This window comes from Eptatretus burgeri, chromosome 14 (genome assembly GCF_056783735.1).
Source record: "Eptatretus burgeri isolate ZD-2024b chromosome 14, Ebu_testis_v1, whole genome shotgun sequence".
In the NCBI taxonomy this organism is placed as follows: domain Eukaryota; kingdom Metazoa; phylum Chordata; class Myxini; order Myxiniformes; family Myxinidae; genus Eptatretus; species Eptatretus burgeri.
In genome coordinates, this window is record NC_140974.1 from 50,395,344 (window position 1) to 50,414,411 (window position 19,068).

The 19,068-nt window shown below is 42.9% G+C and overlaps 1 protein-coding gene across 6 annotated transcripts in view; it reads left to right on the forward strand.

The window, feature by feature from the left end:
* The window catches only part of LOC147013161 (discoidin domain-containing receptor 2-like), an 83,776-nt gene extending 70,676 nt beyond the window's left edge, over positions 1-13,100 (forward strand). For 5 of the 6 annotated variants that reach the window (XM_085854778.1, XM_085854782.1, XM_085854777.1 and 2 more), the window contains 6 exons: positions 1,468-1,676; positions 1,950-2,059; positions 2,229-2,423; positions 2,634-2,868; positions 9,081-9,230; positions 11,884-13,100. In XM_085854778.1, the coding sequence (XP_085710904.1) occupies positions 1,468-1,676; positions 1,950-2,059; positions 2,229-2,423; positions 2,634-2,868; positions 9,081-9,230; positions 11,884-12,039 (1,055 nt within the window). In that variant the 3' untranslated portion in view covers positions 12,040-13,100. The remainder of the gene's footprint in view (positions 1-1,467; positions 1,677-1,949; positions 2,060-2,228; positions 2,424-2,633; positions 2,869-9,080; positions 9,231-11,883) is intronic. The other variant, XM_085854781.1, reaches the window with a different exon arrangement.
* The last annotated feature ends 5,968 nt before the right edge of the window (positions 13,101-19,068 follow it).

Below are 19,068 nucleotides of genomic sequence, written 5' to 3' on the forward strand. Positions count from 1 at the left end.
TAGAAGACAGAAAGACCACTGACCTGCCTGCGGTGAGACAGTGAGAGATTCAGCCTCATCACAGGAGCTACCAATGATCCTAAAAGCCTTGGTTTCCACAATGTGAAGCCGAGAAAGGTGAGAGTCGGGAGCACCAGCACCGAGAGGAGAGCAGTACTCCATCAGGCTGTGGACGTAAGCTTTGTATGTGGTCAGGAGCTTAGGTGTGCCAAGGAAGGACTTTGCACGATGGAGGATGCCCAGTCGGCGACTGGCTTTGGAGGCCAGCTTGGAAATGTGGCTTTCCCAGGAAAGATCACGGCAGATAGTGAGACCTAGAAGCTTGAAAGAAAGGGCTTCTTCAAGAGGATTGTTGAGAAAGTAGATGGGGTGGGGGTGGGGGGGTGGTTTCCAGATGGTCCTTTCGGAGAGACATAGTGAGAGTGTGAGATTTGTCAGGGTAGAAAGACATGTTTCCCTTGTTTGTCCAGCTTGTGATTTTATGCATATCTGTGGAGAGTGAAGAAGCTGCTGCTTGCGGATCTGAGGAATGACAGATGGTACGGCAGAGGGTTTAGTCATCAGCAAAGCCATAAAGAGGATTTTCCAGAGTCGGAGAGATCATTGATGAACATTTTTTCGTAATTACTGTGATGAAAATAATTGGATCATTGATGAAAATAATTTCGTCATCGATGAAAAAAAATGAAAATAATTTCGTCATCGATGGAAAAAAATGAAAATAATTTCGTCATCGATGGAAAAAAATGAAAATAATTTCGTCATCTGGGTGGAAATTTCGTCATTGCTATTTCGGTCTTATACTTGTGCAATTGCGTGCAGCATAACGCCATGATAGGCTTGGCCCGGACACAGTGAATTGGTGACGCTTGTTTATCCTACTTTAGAACTCATGCACCCACGAATAAACATTGCTTCTGGAAGACGTACAAATTGCAAGTTTGGACGGCGTGTCACCTTCTGATTGAACGAGACCCAATGCAAGTTGCATCTGCCATACAATCATCGAAATCCCATTGGCATTTGGCTCCCCCTTCATATTTCCACGAATAAATACGAGAAAATCCACAATGGAGCAAACTTCCTCAAATTATCACCTTTGTAGCTTTGGTTTGGATGTTCCATCAAAGGTGTGAATGAATAATAATGTTGATGACTATGTCAACAGAAGATAATTGTGCAATAATGATGAATGTGGGGTATACTTATTTCGTGTTCCCATTTGAGCACTTATCTGCTAATGCTGGGATCCCAGGTTCGAATCCCGTGGACTGGATTCATTTGTCCATTGTCCCTTTTCGTCCATGTAAAGGTTCAATGAAATTTGTTGTCTTTATCCAGTGTGTGATTTCTGTACATGCTCGTCAATGAGCCTGAGATAATTGTTAAAAGGGTGGATATTTTAAAAGAGATGCTAATTCTAATAAAGATGATTGCAAAGAGAGATGAATGTGTTCGTATCTACAGGAGAATATGCTGAGTTGGAGATGGGCGTTGATGGTGCACGACATTATGCCGTGGCCGACATCTTGGATTTACAAGGTGTTACAGGTGGTAATACCTATGCAGTCCCAGCAGCCAGCAGCGATGGTCCATTCTGGGACCCACAATCACTGGAGGTGCCTCGGGAGCAACTACAACTCAAGGAAAAGCTTGGAGAGGGTCAATTTGGAGAGGTAAGGTGAATGGAAAAGATGAGGTGACAACTAATTGATGGACTTGAGAACTGAATTTTTTAGTCCTGCAAAACGTCTGATGTTTGCCATTAAATCGGTCAAGATAATGTCAAGTAATCAAGGTTTTTAAAAATGTATTATGATTTTTAAGGCCCTCCCTCAATACTCAACTGATAACATCCTGGGTCCATTTGACCAGGGATCTTTAGGGGGTGTCAGTTCATTGGAAGGGCCAGTTAATCGATGTATTACTGATACTTTTCCACTGGACAGGTCCTGTTATGTGCTGCAAAAGGTTTGCCAGGGTTCACTGGAGATGAAAGTGTTGAGGATGTTCTGGTTGCTGTCAAGATCCTCAGGGAAGATGCATCTGTGAGTGCTCGGTGGGTGGCTGACGTCTTTGAGCCGAACACGCTTGATTTGCATTGAGATATAACCGTGTTGTTGCGCGCAACAGAACATTTGTCCATCCTTTATTTAAACTGGCAGGGCCTTGGCTCACAATTGCAATTGACCTCGTCTACAAATAACACTCTTTTGTTTCTCTCTTAGGAGTGACTTTGTGAAAGAGATAAAGACCATCTCTCGTCTGTGTGACCCTAATATTGTACGCCTCCTGGCCGTGTGTCTTCGAGATGACCCCCTGGTCATGGTGACTGAGTACATGCCGCATGGTGACCTGCATCAGTTTCTTGAACGTCATAAGTTTCAGCAGGATTCTACATCACATGATGCCCAGAACATCAGGTTTGCTTGCTTGGAGCCAGCTCCTGCTTTGCTAGTTAATAAATCTTCAAGTCGCTTGCACGATCTTGCTTCACTACCTTCGTTTCTTTTCTTTCTCTCAATCCGTTGTATTACCCAACTTGTTATGGAAGAAGAACTGAGATAATCATTATCGGCCTCGAGCTTAGATCCTGGAAATATCATCCAGTTTGTCATTTCCTATTTTTGCAGCCTTCTTCCGCTGATGCGCATCATTATACAGATCGCTTCAGGCATGAAATATCTCGCATCCTTGAATTACGTCCATCGAGACCTGGCGACAAGAAACTGCTTAGTGGGCCACGACCTCACCATCAAGATTGCTGACTTTGGGATGAGTCGGAACCTCTATAGTAGTGATTATTACCGCATTCAGGGCCGAGCTGTTCTTCCTATTCGCTGGATGGCCTGGGAGAGTATTCTCCTGGTAAGCCAATATCCCACTCATTACATTGTGTGTTTTTTTATTGTTAACTCCGCCACCGAATGTGGACGAAGGTTACATATTTGCCCCTGTTTGTCTGTTTGTGACTTGCAAAATTGAACATTCATAAGTTTATTGCTTGGTCTGGTTTGTTTTTCTGTTTGTCTGTATGTCAATTTTAAGCCTACAGGTTGTATTTTTACTCCAATCTTCACGAAACTTAAACACCTCGAAGCAGATGTGACAAGCTGGAAGCCTATTGGTTTTGAGCTCAATAGGTCAAAAGGTCAAGGTCACATAAATCGTAAATTTTCATCCAATTCACTTGAATTTATTCATATATTGTAACGGTCTCGGCATTGTGGGGAGACCATGAGGGATGGACTGCCTCTGGTTACTCACCGGACTTAGTACCTTACTCACATAACTTAGGGTCCTCCGTCTAATATACCGTTTACCTAAGGGTCATGTGACCTCCTTACCGGGGAACGCACCCTTGATACATACTTGTGTCAACCAGATTACTTTCCAGATCGGATGCAGCCGAGCGGAACTGCCAAGTGCGTACTGGCTACGAAGCGAATCGTTAGGGAATAATGTCCTGACTAAAGCTAAGGTGCGGACCATGCTGGACGAATAAAGACAAAGACGAAAAAGATCTGGGAGCATTTCTACACAGTGCATTTATTTACAACCAAAGCAAGAAAGGTTATGTGGCAGAGTGAATTGGATTTATTGGTATGTACAGCAGGGAAAGCAAGGAATTTGTGGGATGCGCCAAAAGACAAGCAATCTTACAAAACAGGCACAGAGCAGAGTTATCCTGTATATCTTCTACAATCTTAATTTATGTTAGGACAGGCGCCATCACACACACACACACACACACACACACACACACACACACACACACACACACACACACACACACGCACACACACAAACCCTCGGAAGATTTGATAGCCCAGACAGAAAGAAGGCAGGTGAGGATAAATGTCCTCTCAATATCTGGTGTCGTCGGCAGACCAACACAGCCCAGAATGCTTAAGGAGAGGTAGGCGGGAGGAATACCGATTATGTCTAAGATGTGGGAATGGGAGGTGTGGTGTAGTGCGACGTGGGGGGGGGGGTGCAGCTTCGTGCAAGAGGAAAATGTGAATGCGGGTCAGTACGCTCCTTCAGTTCGGCCCGTAAAAGAGCAGTTGGGCTTCGCCCGCGTTAATGCTCATTTATGTGGCCACAGTAGACGAGGTAGATGGAAGAAAAAGATGTGCAAGGAGAAAGTCCCTTACCTATCTGTGTAAATGTCTGCAAGTGTAAATGTCTGTATCTATTGAGGATCGCTCAAACGGAGTAGCCCCACCTCGCAGCAGTAGTGTGCGATCCCTTCTCCTCACTTGGTTACGGGCACTCGCATGCCTTTCGCTCCATGCCGACCAGCTCGCTGACTGCCTGCTTGTCAATCCTGTCTGGCTCCGTGTTCCTTCAGCGGCAGTACCGACAGCCCCGAACACGAAGGCAAGCAACAGCAGTGACCAGCGAGCAGGGTGAACTGGATGGACTCGTACAGGCGAGCAGGGTGACTGAACGACCCATGAGAAGGCTGACTGACTGTAAGAGCAACTGACCCAAAAGAGAGCGAACTGACTTCCGCTCTGCCCTTTTTATGGGCCCGGACGAAGGGAGGGGCCGAGGACCGGATCTCAACGAGCTGCAGGCAAAATCCTGCTCCTCTATGGAGCCGCAACAGCCATATCCATGCCCCGCCAGGCCTCGGAGCCGGAATATGGCTCAGTCACTCGCTGACCTTGGTAAGGTTTGGAGCTCCGAGCTTTACATGGGGCCAAAGTCTTCGGATGCGTTCTCCATCCCTGAATGTGCGCTGCCCTTCATTCTATCATGGAATTGTCGCGAAATCCTCGCGCTACCCATAGGTCCCTTCATAATCCGTAGCGCACATTCGCACATCGCGTTATTCCTTCAAACAGCTTGACCCGCATCCCTTCTGGGTCCCTTGAGGTTTCGGTGTGGATTTGATGACCATGGGGCAGTTATGGCAGTCATAGAACAGGGTGTTCTTGTCTTTACATTATTTGTGAAAGGTGGTGGCAATGTGGCGTCTGTACCGAGTGGTGATTGCCACGTGGCATCCATGGTCAGGGCCGAGTGCCATGTGGTGCTCATTGTGGGATGATGAATAAAAGTCGAGATTTAGCATGAGTTGTCGTGGGGTATTTTTCCCAGTTGTAGGAAGCGGTTGCGGTAAACATGATGAGGTTTGGTGAGCAGGGTGAAGTCTGAGGTGAGGTGGCGGTTGGGAATTGGCGTGCACATTTGAACGGGGAATGGGCGTGCAAATTCCAACGAAACAATGTATGTGTGCACTTTTGGCCGGATGCGCTCGCAGCGCAAGCATACTGGAGACACTCATAGCGTGTGCTCATTCCTATTGCATGGCGTGCATGCTTGCTTGCTTGGTTCGTGTAACGGAAAGGAAAAGGTCAAAGGTTAAAGTGAGGATATAAAAGATATAAAAGACTGAACTAAGAGAGTCCCACACAACGCATCTTTCCCCTTTTACCGACTAGACATATGAAAGGGACTAACTAAGACATATACTATGGAAATAACTGCCTTGGGATCGCTGTATGATGTGTGTTATTGCCTTGGAAGGAGGCATGCGGTTTTACAGATCCGCAATAATATATTTACTATACATAAAACCGAAAAACATGGGTAGACGGTGAACTGGTCAATCCTTGTGAGTATGTTTATGAATTGCCGACTATTTGAACGTGATGGACCATGAGTGCATTTATTAATTACTTATTATTGTACCTTGATTACATCTGTTAATTATGGACGATTGGAGCATGCCTTTTAGACGTATAGACCTTTGGAGCACTCATACCTTTTCGAACCTTAGACCTTTTAGACCATTTTGACCCTTTGAACCTTTTTAAGACCCTTTATAACCCCCTTAGACCCCTCAAAACACTTATATCCCTTAATCCTTTATACCCCTTAGACCCATTTAGACACTTTAGATTCTTTTATACCTTTTAAGACTCCTTAGACCTCTAAATATATTTACATCTATGAGAGCCCTTGACCTTTAGACCTTTAGACCTCTTAAGACCCTTATCGACCCTTTTGACCACTTAGACGATTTGGACCTTCACACCCCTTAGATGTAGAGACATGTTATATCCCTTTAGAGAGTCTTCTTGTAATATACAGACTATACTTTTTTCAGAAAGCAATGCGCAATCTCCAACCACCTGGAGTACTCCACAAGCATGTTGTTTATTTGGATTTTGCTAGTAACATGCTGTGCATGAAATCTTTGTTACTTACGAAATCTAAAGATTTCTTAAGTATATTAATGACTTCCGTCCTGTGTTTGTGTGTGTGTGTGTGTGTGTGTGTGTGTGTGTGTGTGTGTGTGTGTGTGTGTGTGTGTGTGTGTGTGTGTGTGTTTGTGTGTAGGCACGATAACTCGAGAACGGAAGAAACTACCAATGTCAAATTACACCACGTCATTCAGGAAGGTGATGGCTAGCGCTGATTAGATTTTGGTCAAAATCGGTCAAAGGTCAAGGTCACAGTGAGGTCAAACATAATTCCATAAATTAATGTGGAGAAATGGAGTATTTTTGCTTCGGTCGACGTTACGAGTTCGTTTTAACTTCGATTTTAGTTTTGTCTTTGGTTTTTGCGATCGCTTAGGACGCTTAACACTGGGTTGTCGAAATTCTGGTAAAAATCGGATGTTTTGGAGACGTTTTAAGATTGTATAAAAAATATTTCACTCGCCGCGTCACGGCTCGTCACGTGGTGCAGCGCGCTCGAGCAGAGGCGTCGTTGAATCACGTACAGGTTTTGCATGTGCGCGCTGACGGTGTTTTCGATAAAGATGGTGTTTAAAAGTCATTTTTTATCCCAATAAAGGTTGTCGTCGCATGCCTGACTCGCTAAGCCGTCGGATTATGTAAAGATTGTTGGTGAATGGCCAAATATTACGGTTTTGTGACTTTGAGAAAATAATATTAAATAATTGTGTGGAGAAATGGAGATTTTTGCTTCGGTCGACGTTACGATTTGTGATGGTTTGGTACAGAATCATCATAGAAACTTCTGGTTTGCGTCGCTACCTTCTCTAGAGACAGCTTTTATTAGACAAGGTCAGAGGTCAAGTTGACGATTTTGTAAGTACCAGTCTATGACTGCTTGTTTGGTTGTTTGTCTGTTTGTTTGTGAGCTGGATATCTCAAAAGTTAAGAACGGATTTGGACAGAACGTGGTGGACGTGTTAGATGTGTGACAAGGTCGAATTGATTAGATTTTGGTGAAGACCAGGCTAAGGATAATAGAATTTTCAAAGTAATTCTTCACAATTGAGAGATAGGGGCCAAAAACGATACAAAGCACAATATTTCAAAACGTTATGAGTAGGTTATGACAAAACTTGGTGAATGAGTTGGGTAGATAACGAGAACAAGCCGATTAGATTTTGGTTAAAGTCCGGATGCAGATCCGGCCTTTCAGTGAGATACAAAACATAACCTGTTCAGCCTGTTGGAGGTATGCGCTCCTCCAAGCGCCATTCTATTATCACCACGTTTTATTGAAGAAAATAAAAACGAGGGGATATTGTAATTGGCTTTGTCTCTGTCTGTCTGTCTGTCATACTAGCTCCTCCTAAACTGTTGGGGAGAAATTCACCAAACTTGGTAGTTATGATCACCACATGGCACAAAAGTGCCTGCATAGTATAATTTTTGTCCCCCACCCCCTGGCCAGGGTCAAAACATCAAATCCCAAAAAATGTAATTACATGTACATTCTTAAACATTTTTAAAGGAATCTTTGCATATGCAATCAACATTCAGGGACGAATGAAGTATGGAACAATTTTTTGGGGATTTAACTTGCTGTTCATGCCCCAATGGGTGGGGACTTGTGGGAACAGGGGGTCAAAACGGAAAAAAAAAACTTTTAACGCAAAACTTGATATTGCATCATTTCTGGTGGAACCTTTTGCCATCTTTCAACTTTCCTTTAGGTGAGAAGCGTGGTGATTTCCGATGGCGCGCCATCGACTTCGCTTCAGTTGTTATTGTGTTAAACACGTTGAGGATAATCTTACAATCACCATGATCACCAGATGGAAACAGAAGCAGTAATTTTTGTACTTTTTCAAGATATTTGTTCAATGGTTCTTCGAGTTTTTTTTTTTTAATCCCAGATCTCAACAATCATATATCCAACGGAGTGGTGCAGAGGTAGTGCACTTACCTTTGAGCTGTCTTCTCTGGTTTGATTCCTGACTTGACTGTAAACTTGTCAGACAAGTGCTTTGCAGGCAGTGGTGTCACATCACAAAGTCTCCTTCAGATGGACTTTAAACTGGGTGTCCCATCTGCTTCCATTAGTTGGTGGACATTAAAGGTCTTTCAACGAAGAACAGGCGAGCTTTCACTGACACCCGAAAGAAATTTTAATTTCCTTCCTGAATCACATCCTTCAAGTATGGTTATTTCAATACAATTTGGGACAGTTTATTTTTCGATCGCTTCATATAGGTGTGGATTTAAGTACAGTATTGTAAAACATGAAAAAAATTTTTCCCGTATCATATCATAGTAAGTCTGTGAACCATTTCAACTTTACCATACTTTGTATTTTCATAACAGCCATTATTTGCTATCCTCCAGCATTTGTAGACGTTTGAGATCATATAGTGACTTTTGAAAATAGTCGGCTATTGTGTGCCGAGGTATCTTGGTCAAAACCTATGCTGTTGTCCTAATCTGTAAGGGGTACATATTGCACTGTAGTGGGGCAACTTAGCTAAATATAGCATAACAATTGTGCATTTTGTGAGGAAAGCACCAAATTTGGCACACTAGTAGCCTATCATATTATGAACAGATTTGGATATTGGGCCATCTCAAAATTTTTGATGGCAGTGGAAAATGGCTGCCACAGCCATCAGCGGCTGAATTTGAGATGGCCCAATATCCAAATCTGTTTATAATATGATAGGCTACGAGTGTGCCAAATTTGCTAAGTTTCCCCACTACTGCATCATTGGCAAATCTGCCGTTCAACCAAAAGTCACTTTGCATTGTTTGCGAGTGAGCATAAGCTTTAATTGTCGATTATATCAGAGGTCAACCAAAGGTTTATGAAGCTGGTGTGTTGCTGTGCAGGGAAAGTTCAGCACTGCGAGTGATGTGTGGGCGTTTGGTGTGACCCTCTGGGAGGTCATGACAGTTTGCAGAGAACAACCCTACGCAAAACTCTCAGATGAGCAGGTTATCGAGAACACGGCCGAGTTCTTCCGAAACAACAACCAGCAGGTTAGTGACTGTGAGCAAGAGCAGTTCTCGTCCGTCAGTTGGTTTTAAACATGAAATGGGTTTGGACCACCTGGTTTCTCGAAGAAAAAATAATTATTTGGATTCGTCCATTCTCACCGGTTTCGGAAGAAGGAATTATCATCACAGAGCACAGTCGTTGATCTTGAGCTAATAGACACTCTTGGTGCGCGCTACTCCTTCTAAATATGTCACCTCTCTCCAGTACAACTTCGCAAGAAGCAAAACATTCCTTGACTGCTGCCTTGGCTTCAGTATTTTGAGATTGTGCTGATGTATTTTGGTGAATTGTGCTTTTCATGTATTTGCTTAGTTGAGGATAGTTTTAAAATAATCTCGGAAATTTGGTTGAGGTATGAAAATTGCAAATAAAAACTTACCTTTACTTTACCAACTTTATAGCTTGAGTCCTGTTTCCCCAATCGATATTATAAATGGAGCCGTGTCTGTCTGTCTCTCTGTCATGTTATAACTTGAGAACGGATTAACGGATTTCAACAAATCCAATTACGGTGGATTCAGGGAACTCCTGGGAAGGTTTGTGACAAAAAAAAATCTTCTTTTTCTTTTTTTTATGGGTACATGGGCACACGTGGTGAAACTGCAAACGCCAACTTGTGAGGCTGGTTATCCCTCTACTCCCAGGAATCGTTTTTGTTCTTGCCCTATTAATTCGCCATCACAGCAAAGATTGGTATTTCCGTCAGCAAAGCGACGGGTCTTATATTCTAGTGTTTGATTAAATGCTTTGCTCACTTGAACAACTTGGAATCCCTCTGGTAACAGGCTACATGACTTGATTTGGTTGCTGCTTTCTTGGGCATGGTCATCTGAGTGCAACTTATTGGTGGCTGTTGCCCCTGAGGATGCAAATATCATATATGTACATACATATATGATACTCTATGTATGTACAGTAAACCCTTAAATATCATGGAGTTGAATTTTGTGGTTTTTCAGCAATTGTGGCAACCTCTTTATGTACCGATTTAGTTATCTTTATATGCCGATATCATGCGACAAGCAGCCCTCAATGCGTCTCAGAACCTCGATAACCCCCTGCACAAGCTAAGACAAGATCTACCTCCTCCCTCCCCCCCCCAAATATTTAATAGCTGCAAGCCCTTTACTTGAGTAGCTCAAACCTATATGACAGCAGATGATGGCTGCTTGAGCAAACACACGTGGCAGATGAAGCAATGGCGTACCTTCACCAGTGCCACCCTGCCCCTCCCGCGTGTGACATAATCTCTGAGGATCACGTGTCTGCCTCCTCAGGTAAACCACTTGGTGATCCGGGCCTAGACGGTGTTAACCGCCGATCCACCACAATTGGGTCGTGGGGATTAACCTTAACCGCCCAGAGCCGTGACAATATATACATATATGTGTTTGTGCGACCCCAAACTGAGTGGTGAAACACCAGTCCCGCGTCCCACACAATGCTTGCTGCACCGTACCGGAAGCGATAAATGCCGCCTGCCACTTGGAACATTATCTCCCACTTCACCAAGCACAATCTGGAGTCATTATTGGTTGCATTCGGGCGCAATGATGATAATTAATTTAGTTCTCTGACCTGAGACAAAACGCCTGATGTCACAAGTCCTGCCTGGGGCTCCTGGAAGAGATATCTCGCAGCGCTAATTGCAAAGATGTAATTTCAGATGCTGTCACAAGTGCATGGATAATGACTCCAGATCATGACTCTGCAACCAATAATGACTCCAGAATGTTCTTGGTGAAGTGGGAGATAATGTTCCACGTGGTACGCTGCACTTCTCACTCCCGGTACTGTGCAGAAAGGGCTTTATAGGATGTGATATTGGCGTTTCACCACTCACAGTTTGGGGTCGCACATTATCTGGTATAAAACTGAAAGGTTTTCGGTCATAAGTGTATGGAAGCTTGCTTTGTTGCCCTGATGATTCCTAATAAGGGCGAAACTTGTCGGTGACTGCACTTTTCCATGCACATGTGACAGCATCTGAAATGACATCTTTGCAATTAGCACAGCGAGATGGCTCTTCTGGGAGTCGCCGGCAGGACTTGCATCATGGCAGTGACGTCACGGCATTCGTCTGAGGTCGTTGGTCCATTCTGTGTTCGAGTTCCACGAGCCTCGAATTTGTAAACAAAAAGGCAAAAATGAAAGCCTCCATAAATCCATATTTTGAGCCATCTTGTCGACCAAGGGTCTTTGATTGCAAATTGTTTACAATGTGGCTTTTATTATGGAGTTTATAGGAGAAGGTTCAGAGGGTGTGTACAAGATGCCCCACTCACTCTCTCACATCCCCTCTTTTTGTTTCACAACAATTTCCATTGCCTCCTCCTTGCTTTTATCTCCTCTTAACCTCATTACCCCTTTCTCCCTCTCCCCTCGTTACTTCCTCTCTACCCCCACTCTTTCCTTCCCTTTTCCATTCCTTTGCTCAGTCCTCTTTTCCTCAAATTACTTACCTCGTCATACCAACACTTTATATTGAACATAGCTCAAATTCTTCTTTCTCGTTTGCCTATAAATGTTTGTGACATCAAATTTAAGCATTATTATACATGTTGTTTGAGAAAGTTGTCAGGTGTGTGTATGTGCATTCACTCTCATTGTTCCTCCCCCCCTTCTCAATTACAGCAATACTTATCCTATCCCGAGGCATGTCCTCAGCCTGTGTACCAGCTAATGCTGCAATGCTGGAAGAAAGAAAGTCAAGAGCGCCCAGTTTTCCAAGCCATCCACAAGTTCTTGATCGAGGCCACAAACAACATTGAGGCAGAAGAATCACCATAATTTTGGACCTTTTGAAAACAGTGATTATCTTCTTCATTATTATTATTATTATTATTATTTTTTGACTTCTGCAGTGACCACCTTCAGGCATTGATCCTTTTTTATTCTTTGGACCCCGAGAGATGTGTTTCCTGGAAGACTTGCAAGAATTAATCATGAAGCATATGGAAAAGTCATTTCTGCTTTTTTCCAGGTCTGCTTTCAGTTGGTCTGTTCAGTTGGTGACCACCACCTTTGACAATGTTTCTTTTTTCCAGGTGTCGACTGCCTAGCAAGTTGATGGTTTGAACACACTGGTCATGAAAACACAACCACCAATAGTACTCTTTAAAATAATAAAAATAATGGTGACCATCCAATTTCACACCTGTCCTCAAAACCCTTGCGTTTGGAAACAACAAGTGACTCAACATGTCAGCTCGTGTGTTGTTCACTCGAAGCAAGACAAATCGAATGTGCAAGACACCTGATAATATGACAAACTGGACACCAGAAGACAAAAAAAAGAAAACGTAACACAAGGGGTACACAAGGAACTTGGACACAGGAGGCCATTTGGCCCATCAAGCCTGCGCTACATGTACATTAAGTTTTGTTTTGTTTTGTTTTTTTATCCTTTTCTCTTTGGTGAGTTGTGTGTTTCTCATTTGTTTTCTGTTTGACTTTCCATTAAGTGACTGAGTAGAACCCTTTGTTGGAGATGACAAAATGGCCTGTTTCTACGACACTAATCTGACCGACTTGATTGAACAAATTTGCCTTTTTTATTTATTACCCAGGCACGACGTAGGAGAACCCACCCACCCTGGCTCCTGATGAGAGAAAAATCAACTTTCAGCCTTGTGAATTTGAAATGGCCAATCTATGGCCTGTCCCCTAACATATTTGCCTATAAATTACGAGTGTTTACATGTTGATTGTTTTCATACCAGTACCACGGTGTTGTATAGAATGCCCACACCTCTTCCGTGCCCAGGTTGCCATTGGATGAAGAGTGTTCACGTACATGTGCTGTGTTATGAACTTTCCTAATAAAGATCACTTTCGGAAACTGAGAGAAATATTCTACTCTTTGAACTGCATAACGCATGCCAGGATGCTCTTTCTGCAGGGCCGAGAGGGGTTGGGAAGGGGGGGCGGGGTGCAGAGGTGTGTATTGCAGTCCTTTGAAGTGTCTGTTCGAATATTGCAGAAGTAGTGCAATTGCCTCTGAGCTTTCTCGTCTTGGCTCGATTCCCTTCCCAACTATAAATTATCGGATTGGTGCCTCACAGGTAGGGTGTTGCATCACAAAGTGCACAGTCCCTCGGATGTACGTTAAGCCCGGTGTCCTGTCTGCCCACATTAGTTGGCGGATGTTAAAGTTCTCATGGTATCTTTCACAAAGAGGGGGCGATCACTATCTCCGGTACCCTGAACAAATTACAGATTCTTACCTAAATCATCTTCAGCAAAACCTTAGGCTGGGCCAGCCAGTTCATTAAAGATGGTCCAAAAAGGTTCTCCGACTGACCCCAGAAGAAGGTGTGAATAATTGGGGCCTTAAAGATGTAGTCGGAAGAGGAGGAGAATGACTTTAGTGCTTAGGAGACCAACACAAGACATAGACACCACATGAGTTAACGGACCTTTCTAAAACTTCCTCATGTTACTGAAGTTTTCATCTTGAATTCATCATAGAAAGCCAGGAGGTGAATGACCACAAACCCACTGAAGCTGTTTTGTCACTCAAGTCACAAAACATGACATCACTTGCACCAATTGCTGATTACATGATCAAATGTTTTCCCTGACCTTTGGACACCTATGTCAACAGAGAAGCTGACAATGGATCTTTAATATAATAAGTAACTCCCTGTTCCCTCCAAACCTCCTTTCTGCTTCTTTCTTCACCATATCATTATTATTATTATTATTATTATTATTATTATTTCATGCCATGTTTTTTTCTCAATTTTCAATCCCTCTTTTTTTTCTCCCCGCAGCTCCATCCGCTCCAACCATCTCCTCCACCCATGGATACACGATATGCAGTTGGTTCCTTCCTTGGATTCGAACAATCACAAAGGTGGCAACTTTATAGTAACTTAGCCTCACATCCTTTGAGGGAGATAGACAGATGAAAGACAAAAGGTGAGAGAAAGACAAGGAATTGGAGAAGAACAGGACCACACGCAATGTTACGAACCCGGTTATCAAATATTGGTGTTGCCGCCACACCTGCTTCCTATTGAAACACAAGCTTCACCTCGGGTCCGGTATCACAGCAAAAGGTAAGAGATCCTTCGGGTGTTTTGTGTTCTTTCTTTTTTCCAGTAATGTGTGGGCTTCATGAGTGTCATCGTCATGGAAAGGTTTCACGTTTCACCCAGGTAATCTTCGCAACCTTCGGTTCCTGATTCAAACCCTTTATGGGGGCTGGTTAAAGCATTAAGCCTCAAAAGATGTCTGGCTTTGGTGGGAACATGATGCTTTGACCATGGTCAAGGAAAGGTGCGAAACGACCCTTTTATATCATGGCAGCCTGCGAAATACATCAAACCTGCTGCTGACACCATGTTGCCAATATGCCAATACGTGAGCAGAGTTCAGAGTGGCTGGAGGGGCATGGCGTTGCCTCCAAGGCTATTCGAAGTGCAGATAGCTTACACTTTGGCCAGATGTGACAGGGAAATAGTTAACCCTTATAGGTATAGCCTCACCCCCCCCCCCCCCCATGTGAGGGGCATAAACCTGACGACCCGTTGTTCTTCATTTATTAGTCAGACACGATATCAGGGGGATTATCAACAGCAAATTCCAGTCTCGTTGACTTGTGAGCTTGAATCTTCAAGGAGAGACTTTTTTTTCATTTAAATTTAGTACCCTACCAGTACCATGCTGCATACTACACAAAACTGCTTACAATTCATCGTTTACTCCACACACGCATATTATGGCTTTTCCATGCTTCCCACTGGAGCTGTGGAACAATTTCAACAATAGACGTGGCTCTTATAAGGATGGAGGAATTTTGTGGACCATTAGGGAATATCGACCCAAGTGAAATAATGCAGTCCCATCCATCCATCCATTGGGACCATACTCTGTGCAGAGCGTTGGTGCGACCTAAACAGTCTCATTGGCCATTGGACACAATCCTGGATGGGTCGCCACTCCGACACAGGATACCAGCAAGCTGGCACTCATTTTGCCGACCTCGGAAGGATGACAGGCAGAGTCAACTCCACCACAGCAAGTGGGATTTGAACTCATCCTTGGATACCAAGCCAGCCACCCTAACCATCAAGCCAACACCAGGCATACAGTCATCCCAGTTGGGGAGGAAAAACACCTTCGGCTTAGAGAATACCAATCGGCACTTTAACGTACAATGTTTCACCTTGGGTCTATATGATGAATTGTGGGTATATCAGGGTATAGGTTAACAAGTCCATTTATCCCAGAGCAGGTGCCAGTTGTAGGAAAGTCCTAGCAGTTCTTCAATGACCTCCAATCGACCTGTCCTTGTTTAAACGATGTCCGCATTACACTCCCCACTTCATAGGAACATCACAGCAAGAGCAGGCGATAAAAGGTCCATTTCAAGTTGGACTTCTTTGTTTCAATAATGGTGGAATCGTTTTCCAAGTTTGTCAATACAATGATCATCGTGTCCTTGAGACGGTAAGATATGAACTTGTGAAGCAAAGAAAAACGAAAACACTAACTCCATCTTAAACATGTGATTTGGGATATTTAAAGGAGTTTTCGGTTTTACGTACCATTGGTGCAGAAACTCATCGATGTGCGATATTTATCCCACCATGAAGTTGGATAATGAATAAAATGTTCTCGTGAACGGTGTCTGGGGGGTTCTCCCCAAAGGTTCCGTCACCCTGTTTGGACCTGTGTAAATGAGATGTTTGGGTGATGACAAAATTACGTGTTTTAATGTCTCATTACTTACCGATATCTCCAGGTAAGTGTTTTTCTCAAATCATTCTGTTTTGGTTGAGGAATTAATTAAAACAATGGCATCAGGTAATTGAGGGCAATGTCCAACAGAACGGCACTCGGTGGAGCACATCCCTCTGTCAGGCTGAATTGACATTTTGTATCCCACTGATGGGTCGGATCTGGATTCGGACCTGAAACGAAATCAAATTGCCTTGTTCTTGTCACCTAACCAACTCATCCACCAAGTTTTGTCATAACTCCTCTTCAACTTTCTTCGTTCTCACGCCATACAACTTTTTGAGATGTCCTGTTCACAGACAGACAGACAAACACGGATGGGTGAAAACAAACCTCCGTCCATCAGTGGTGGTGGAGGTAAAAATTTGAAGGAAGAATAATAATAATAAGAAAAAACAGCTCAAGGGAAGACGTTTTGCATCCTCTGAAGAAGTTAACACAACCACATGCACCACATTCAGGACAGTTCAGAAGAAAGGCTTCTATGTTGAGATGAAAAAGTTGGTCGACCACTGGATGAAATGCATTGAAGAGGATGGAGGTGATGTAGAATAATGCATGGTGTTCCAAAAAGACCGGGACAACTTTGGTAGTTAATATATTTAGTACCCAAAATGATACAACGATACCGTTTGTTGAATATGATACAGAAAGTCATAAAGTTTTATTTATTTTCAGGTCAGGCGGCTTCATGTGAAAGAAAATGGCGACCACCGGAGAAAGCTCAATGCGTCGAATGGTTCATCGAGACGAGATCCGACATGCAAGTTCAGTGTAATTTCTGTACAAGGTATGGAAAAAAAATCCACCATCACGGACTTGTATCAGAGAGTGGTACAAGGGGTTCAAGGAGACTGGAAGTTGTCAGAAACAGAAAAGTACCAGCCGACCAAGCAAGCACAAGTGCAGCAGATGTTGAAAGAGCACGTGAATCATCTCAACAAAGTCCCAGAAAATCAATTTGACACACATCCAGAGAACTGGGGGCTACCAACCACCACTGTACACAGGATTTTGCATAACCCCCCCCCCCTCCCAACAAAAAACATTTACCATTACAGTGGCAAACCCAGGAGTTTCCTGGTCACCCAGAACTCCTTCTCCCACGAAAGTTTGCCACAAAAAGGCCAGAAGCCTCAGAAAAACTGTATCAATACAGTACCTAATAAACAATAAACCACTAACAGCTCACAGTAATTTATGTGTAAATTTTATAATTTTCTGTTATTTGGAACCCCCCCCCCCCACCCAATTCCTGGATTTGCCCCTGGACAACCCAAAGTGTGTCTATCCGAAATAAATGAATGAACAGTGTGCAACCTACGTCACAGATGGGGTTGCAAGGTGGGGCTATAGACCCCGCAGTGCGGCAGCTGTGCCCAATTATTCTCAGTCTGCCTTGGAGAATGTCTTTGTGTAATTTTGGAAAACCTGGATTGCATAAATATACGATAAGTGACGTCACATGCCCTTGATTGCACAGATCTGGACCACTGATTATTTTCCTCTCTTCCGATGACGTCATATAAAAACCTCAAGATGAGAATGACATGAGTATGAATTAAAAATACATTTGTACATTTTCTTATGAATTATGTATATATATATATATATGTTTAGAAAAATATATAGGAATGACATTCCTTGGACAACAATGTTTGGGTTTCTCGGTCCGAGAACCTTTTGAACGATATATATATATATATATATATATATATATATATATATATATATATATATATATATATATATATATATATATATATATATATATATATATATAGATATATATATATATATATATATATATATATATATATATATATATATATATATATATATATATATATATATATATATATATATATATATATATATATATATATATATATATATATATATATATATATATAACAGCCTGGTGTTGGCGCAGTGGTTAGGGCAGCGGCTTGGGATCCAAAAGGTCCTGAGTTCAAGCCCCGTTGGGCCACTGAATTAATACACCAGGGGGTTGACTCAGCCTGTCATCCTTCCGAGGTCGGCGAAATGAGTACCAGTATACTGGGCCGGTGTATACCCCGGTTAAAATAGGTGTACCATATCCCTGTGTCGTAAGAGGCGACCAGGGTTGCGTCAGGAAGGGCATCCGGCGTAAAACATGTGCCAAATCACTATGCGGATCACACGGATGATCCGCTGTGGCGACCCCTAACGGGAGCAGCCGAAAGAAGAAGAAGATATATATATATATATATATATATATATATATATATATATATATATATATATATATATATATATATATATATATATGATATTTTCTAGGAATAACAAGAGACAAGAAAGAAAACGAGTGGGCGAGGTTGCAAACACTTGCCTCAAGTGGCGTGGAGCTGGTCACATAGCAAGAACGGGTCATCGTTGGACCAATGAAATACCAGAGTGGATCCCAAAGGATAAACTAAACCACCCAGAAGAAGACCTCTCGGAAGATGGCAGTGCGAAATCAAGAAGTTCGCAGAGGCAAGTTGAATGAGATTTTCCAAAGATCGTGGAGGAATCTTGGGGAGGGTCCTTCATCAAGTAGTGGATTGACAAAGGTATTTGTTGGATTATGTCTGAGTATCTTGATTATTTTTTGCTTCAGTGGGTTCAAAACCCCCAATTTTGCTTCTGTGTTCATCTTGTCCATCCCATGCATTCTCCCCTACTCCGACCCCTCATCCTTACGCACGCATCCCTCGTTTGTCCGTCTCCGTCGATATTCGCCCTCCGCCCTGCTGTTGGCATTTCCTCCCTTCTCTTTCGGGTGTTCCTTTTGTTCTGCTGCGTCCTGATCCATTCTGTGTTCTCGCTCTTCCACGAGCCGAGACTATGTACAAAAAAGATGATCATGTTGATGATGATGATGATGATGGGTGCTTCAAGTTTGACCTGAACTTTTTATTGTCAAAATCATGTGAATTTTTTGAAATGATATTGTCTACCCTGAACAAATCCCCCAACTGTGAATTATTAGGACTTCAAAGGAGCTGAAATTTAGAGGACAATGTTTGAACAATTTGGTGATGC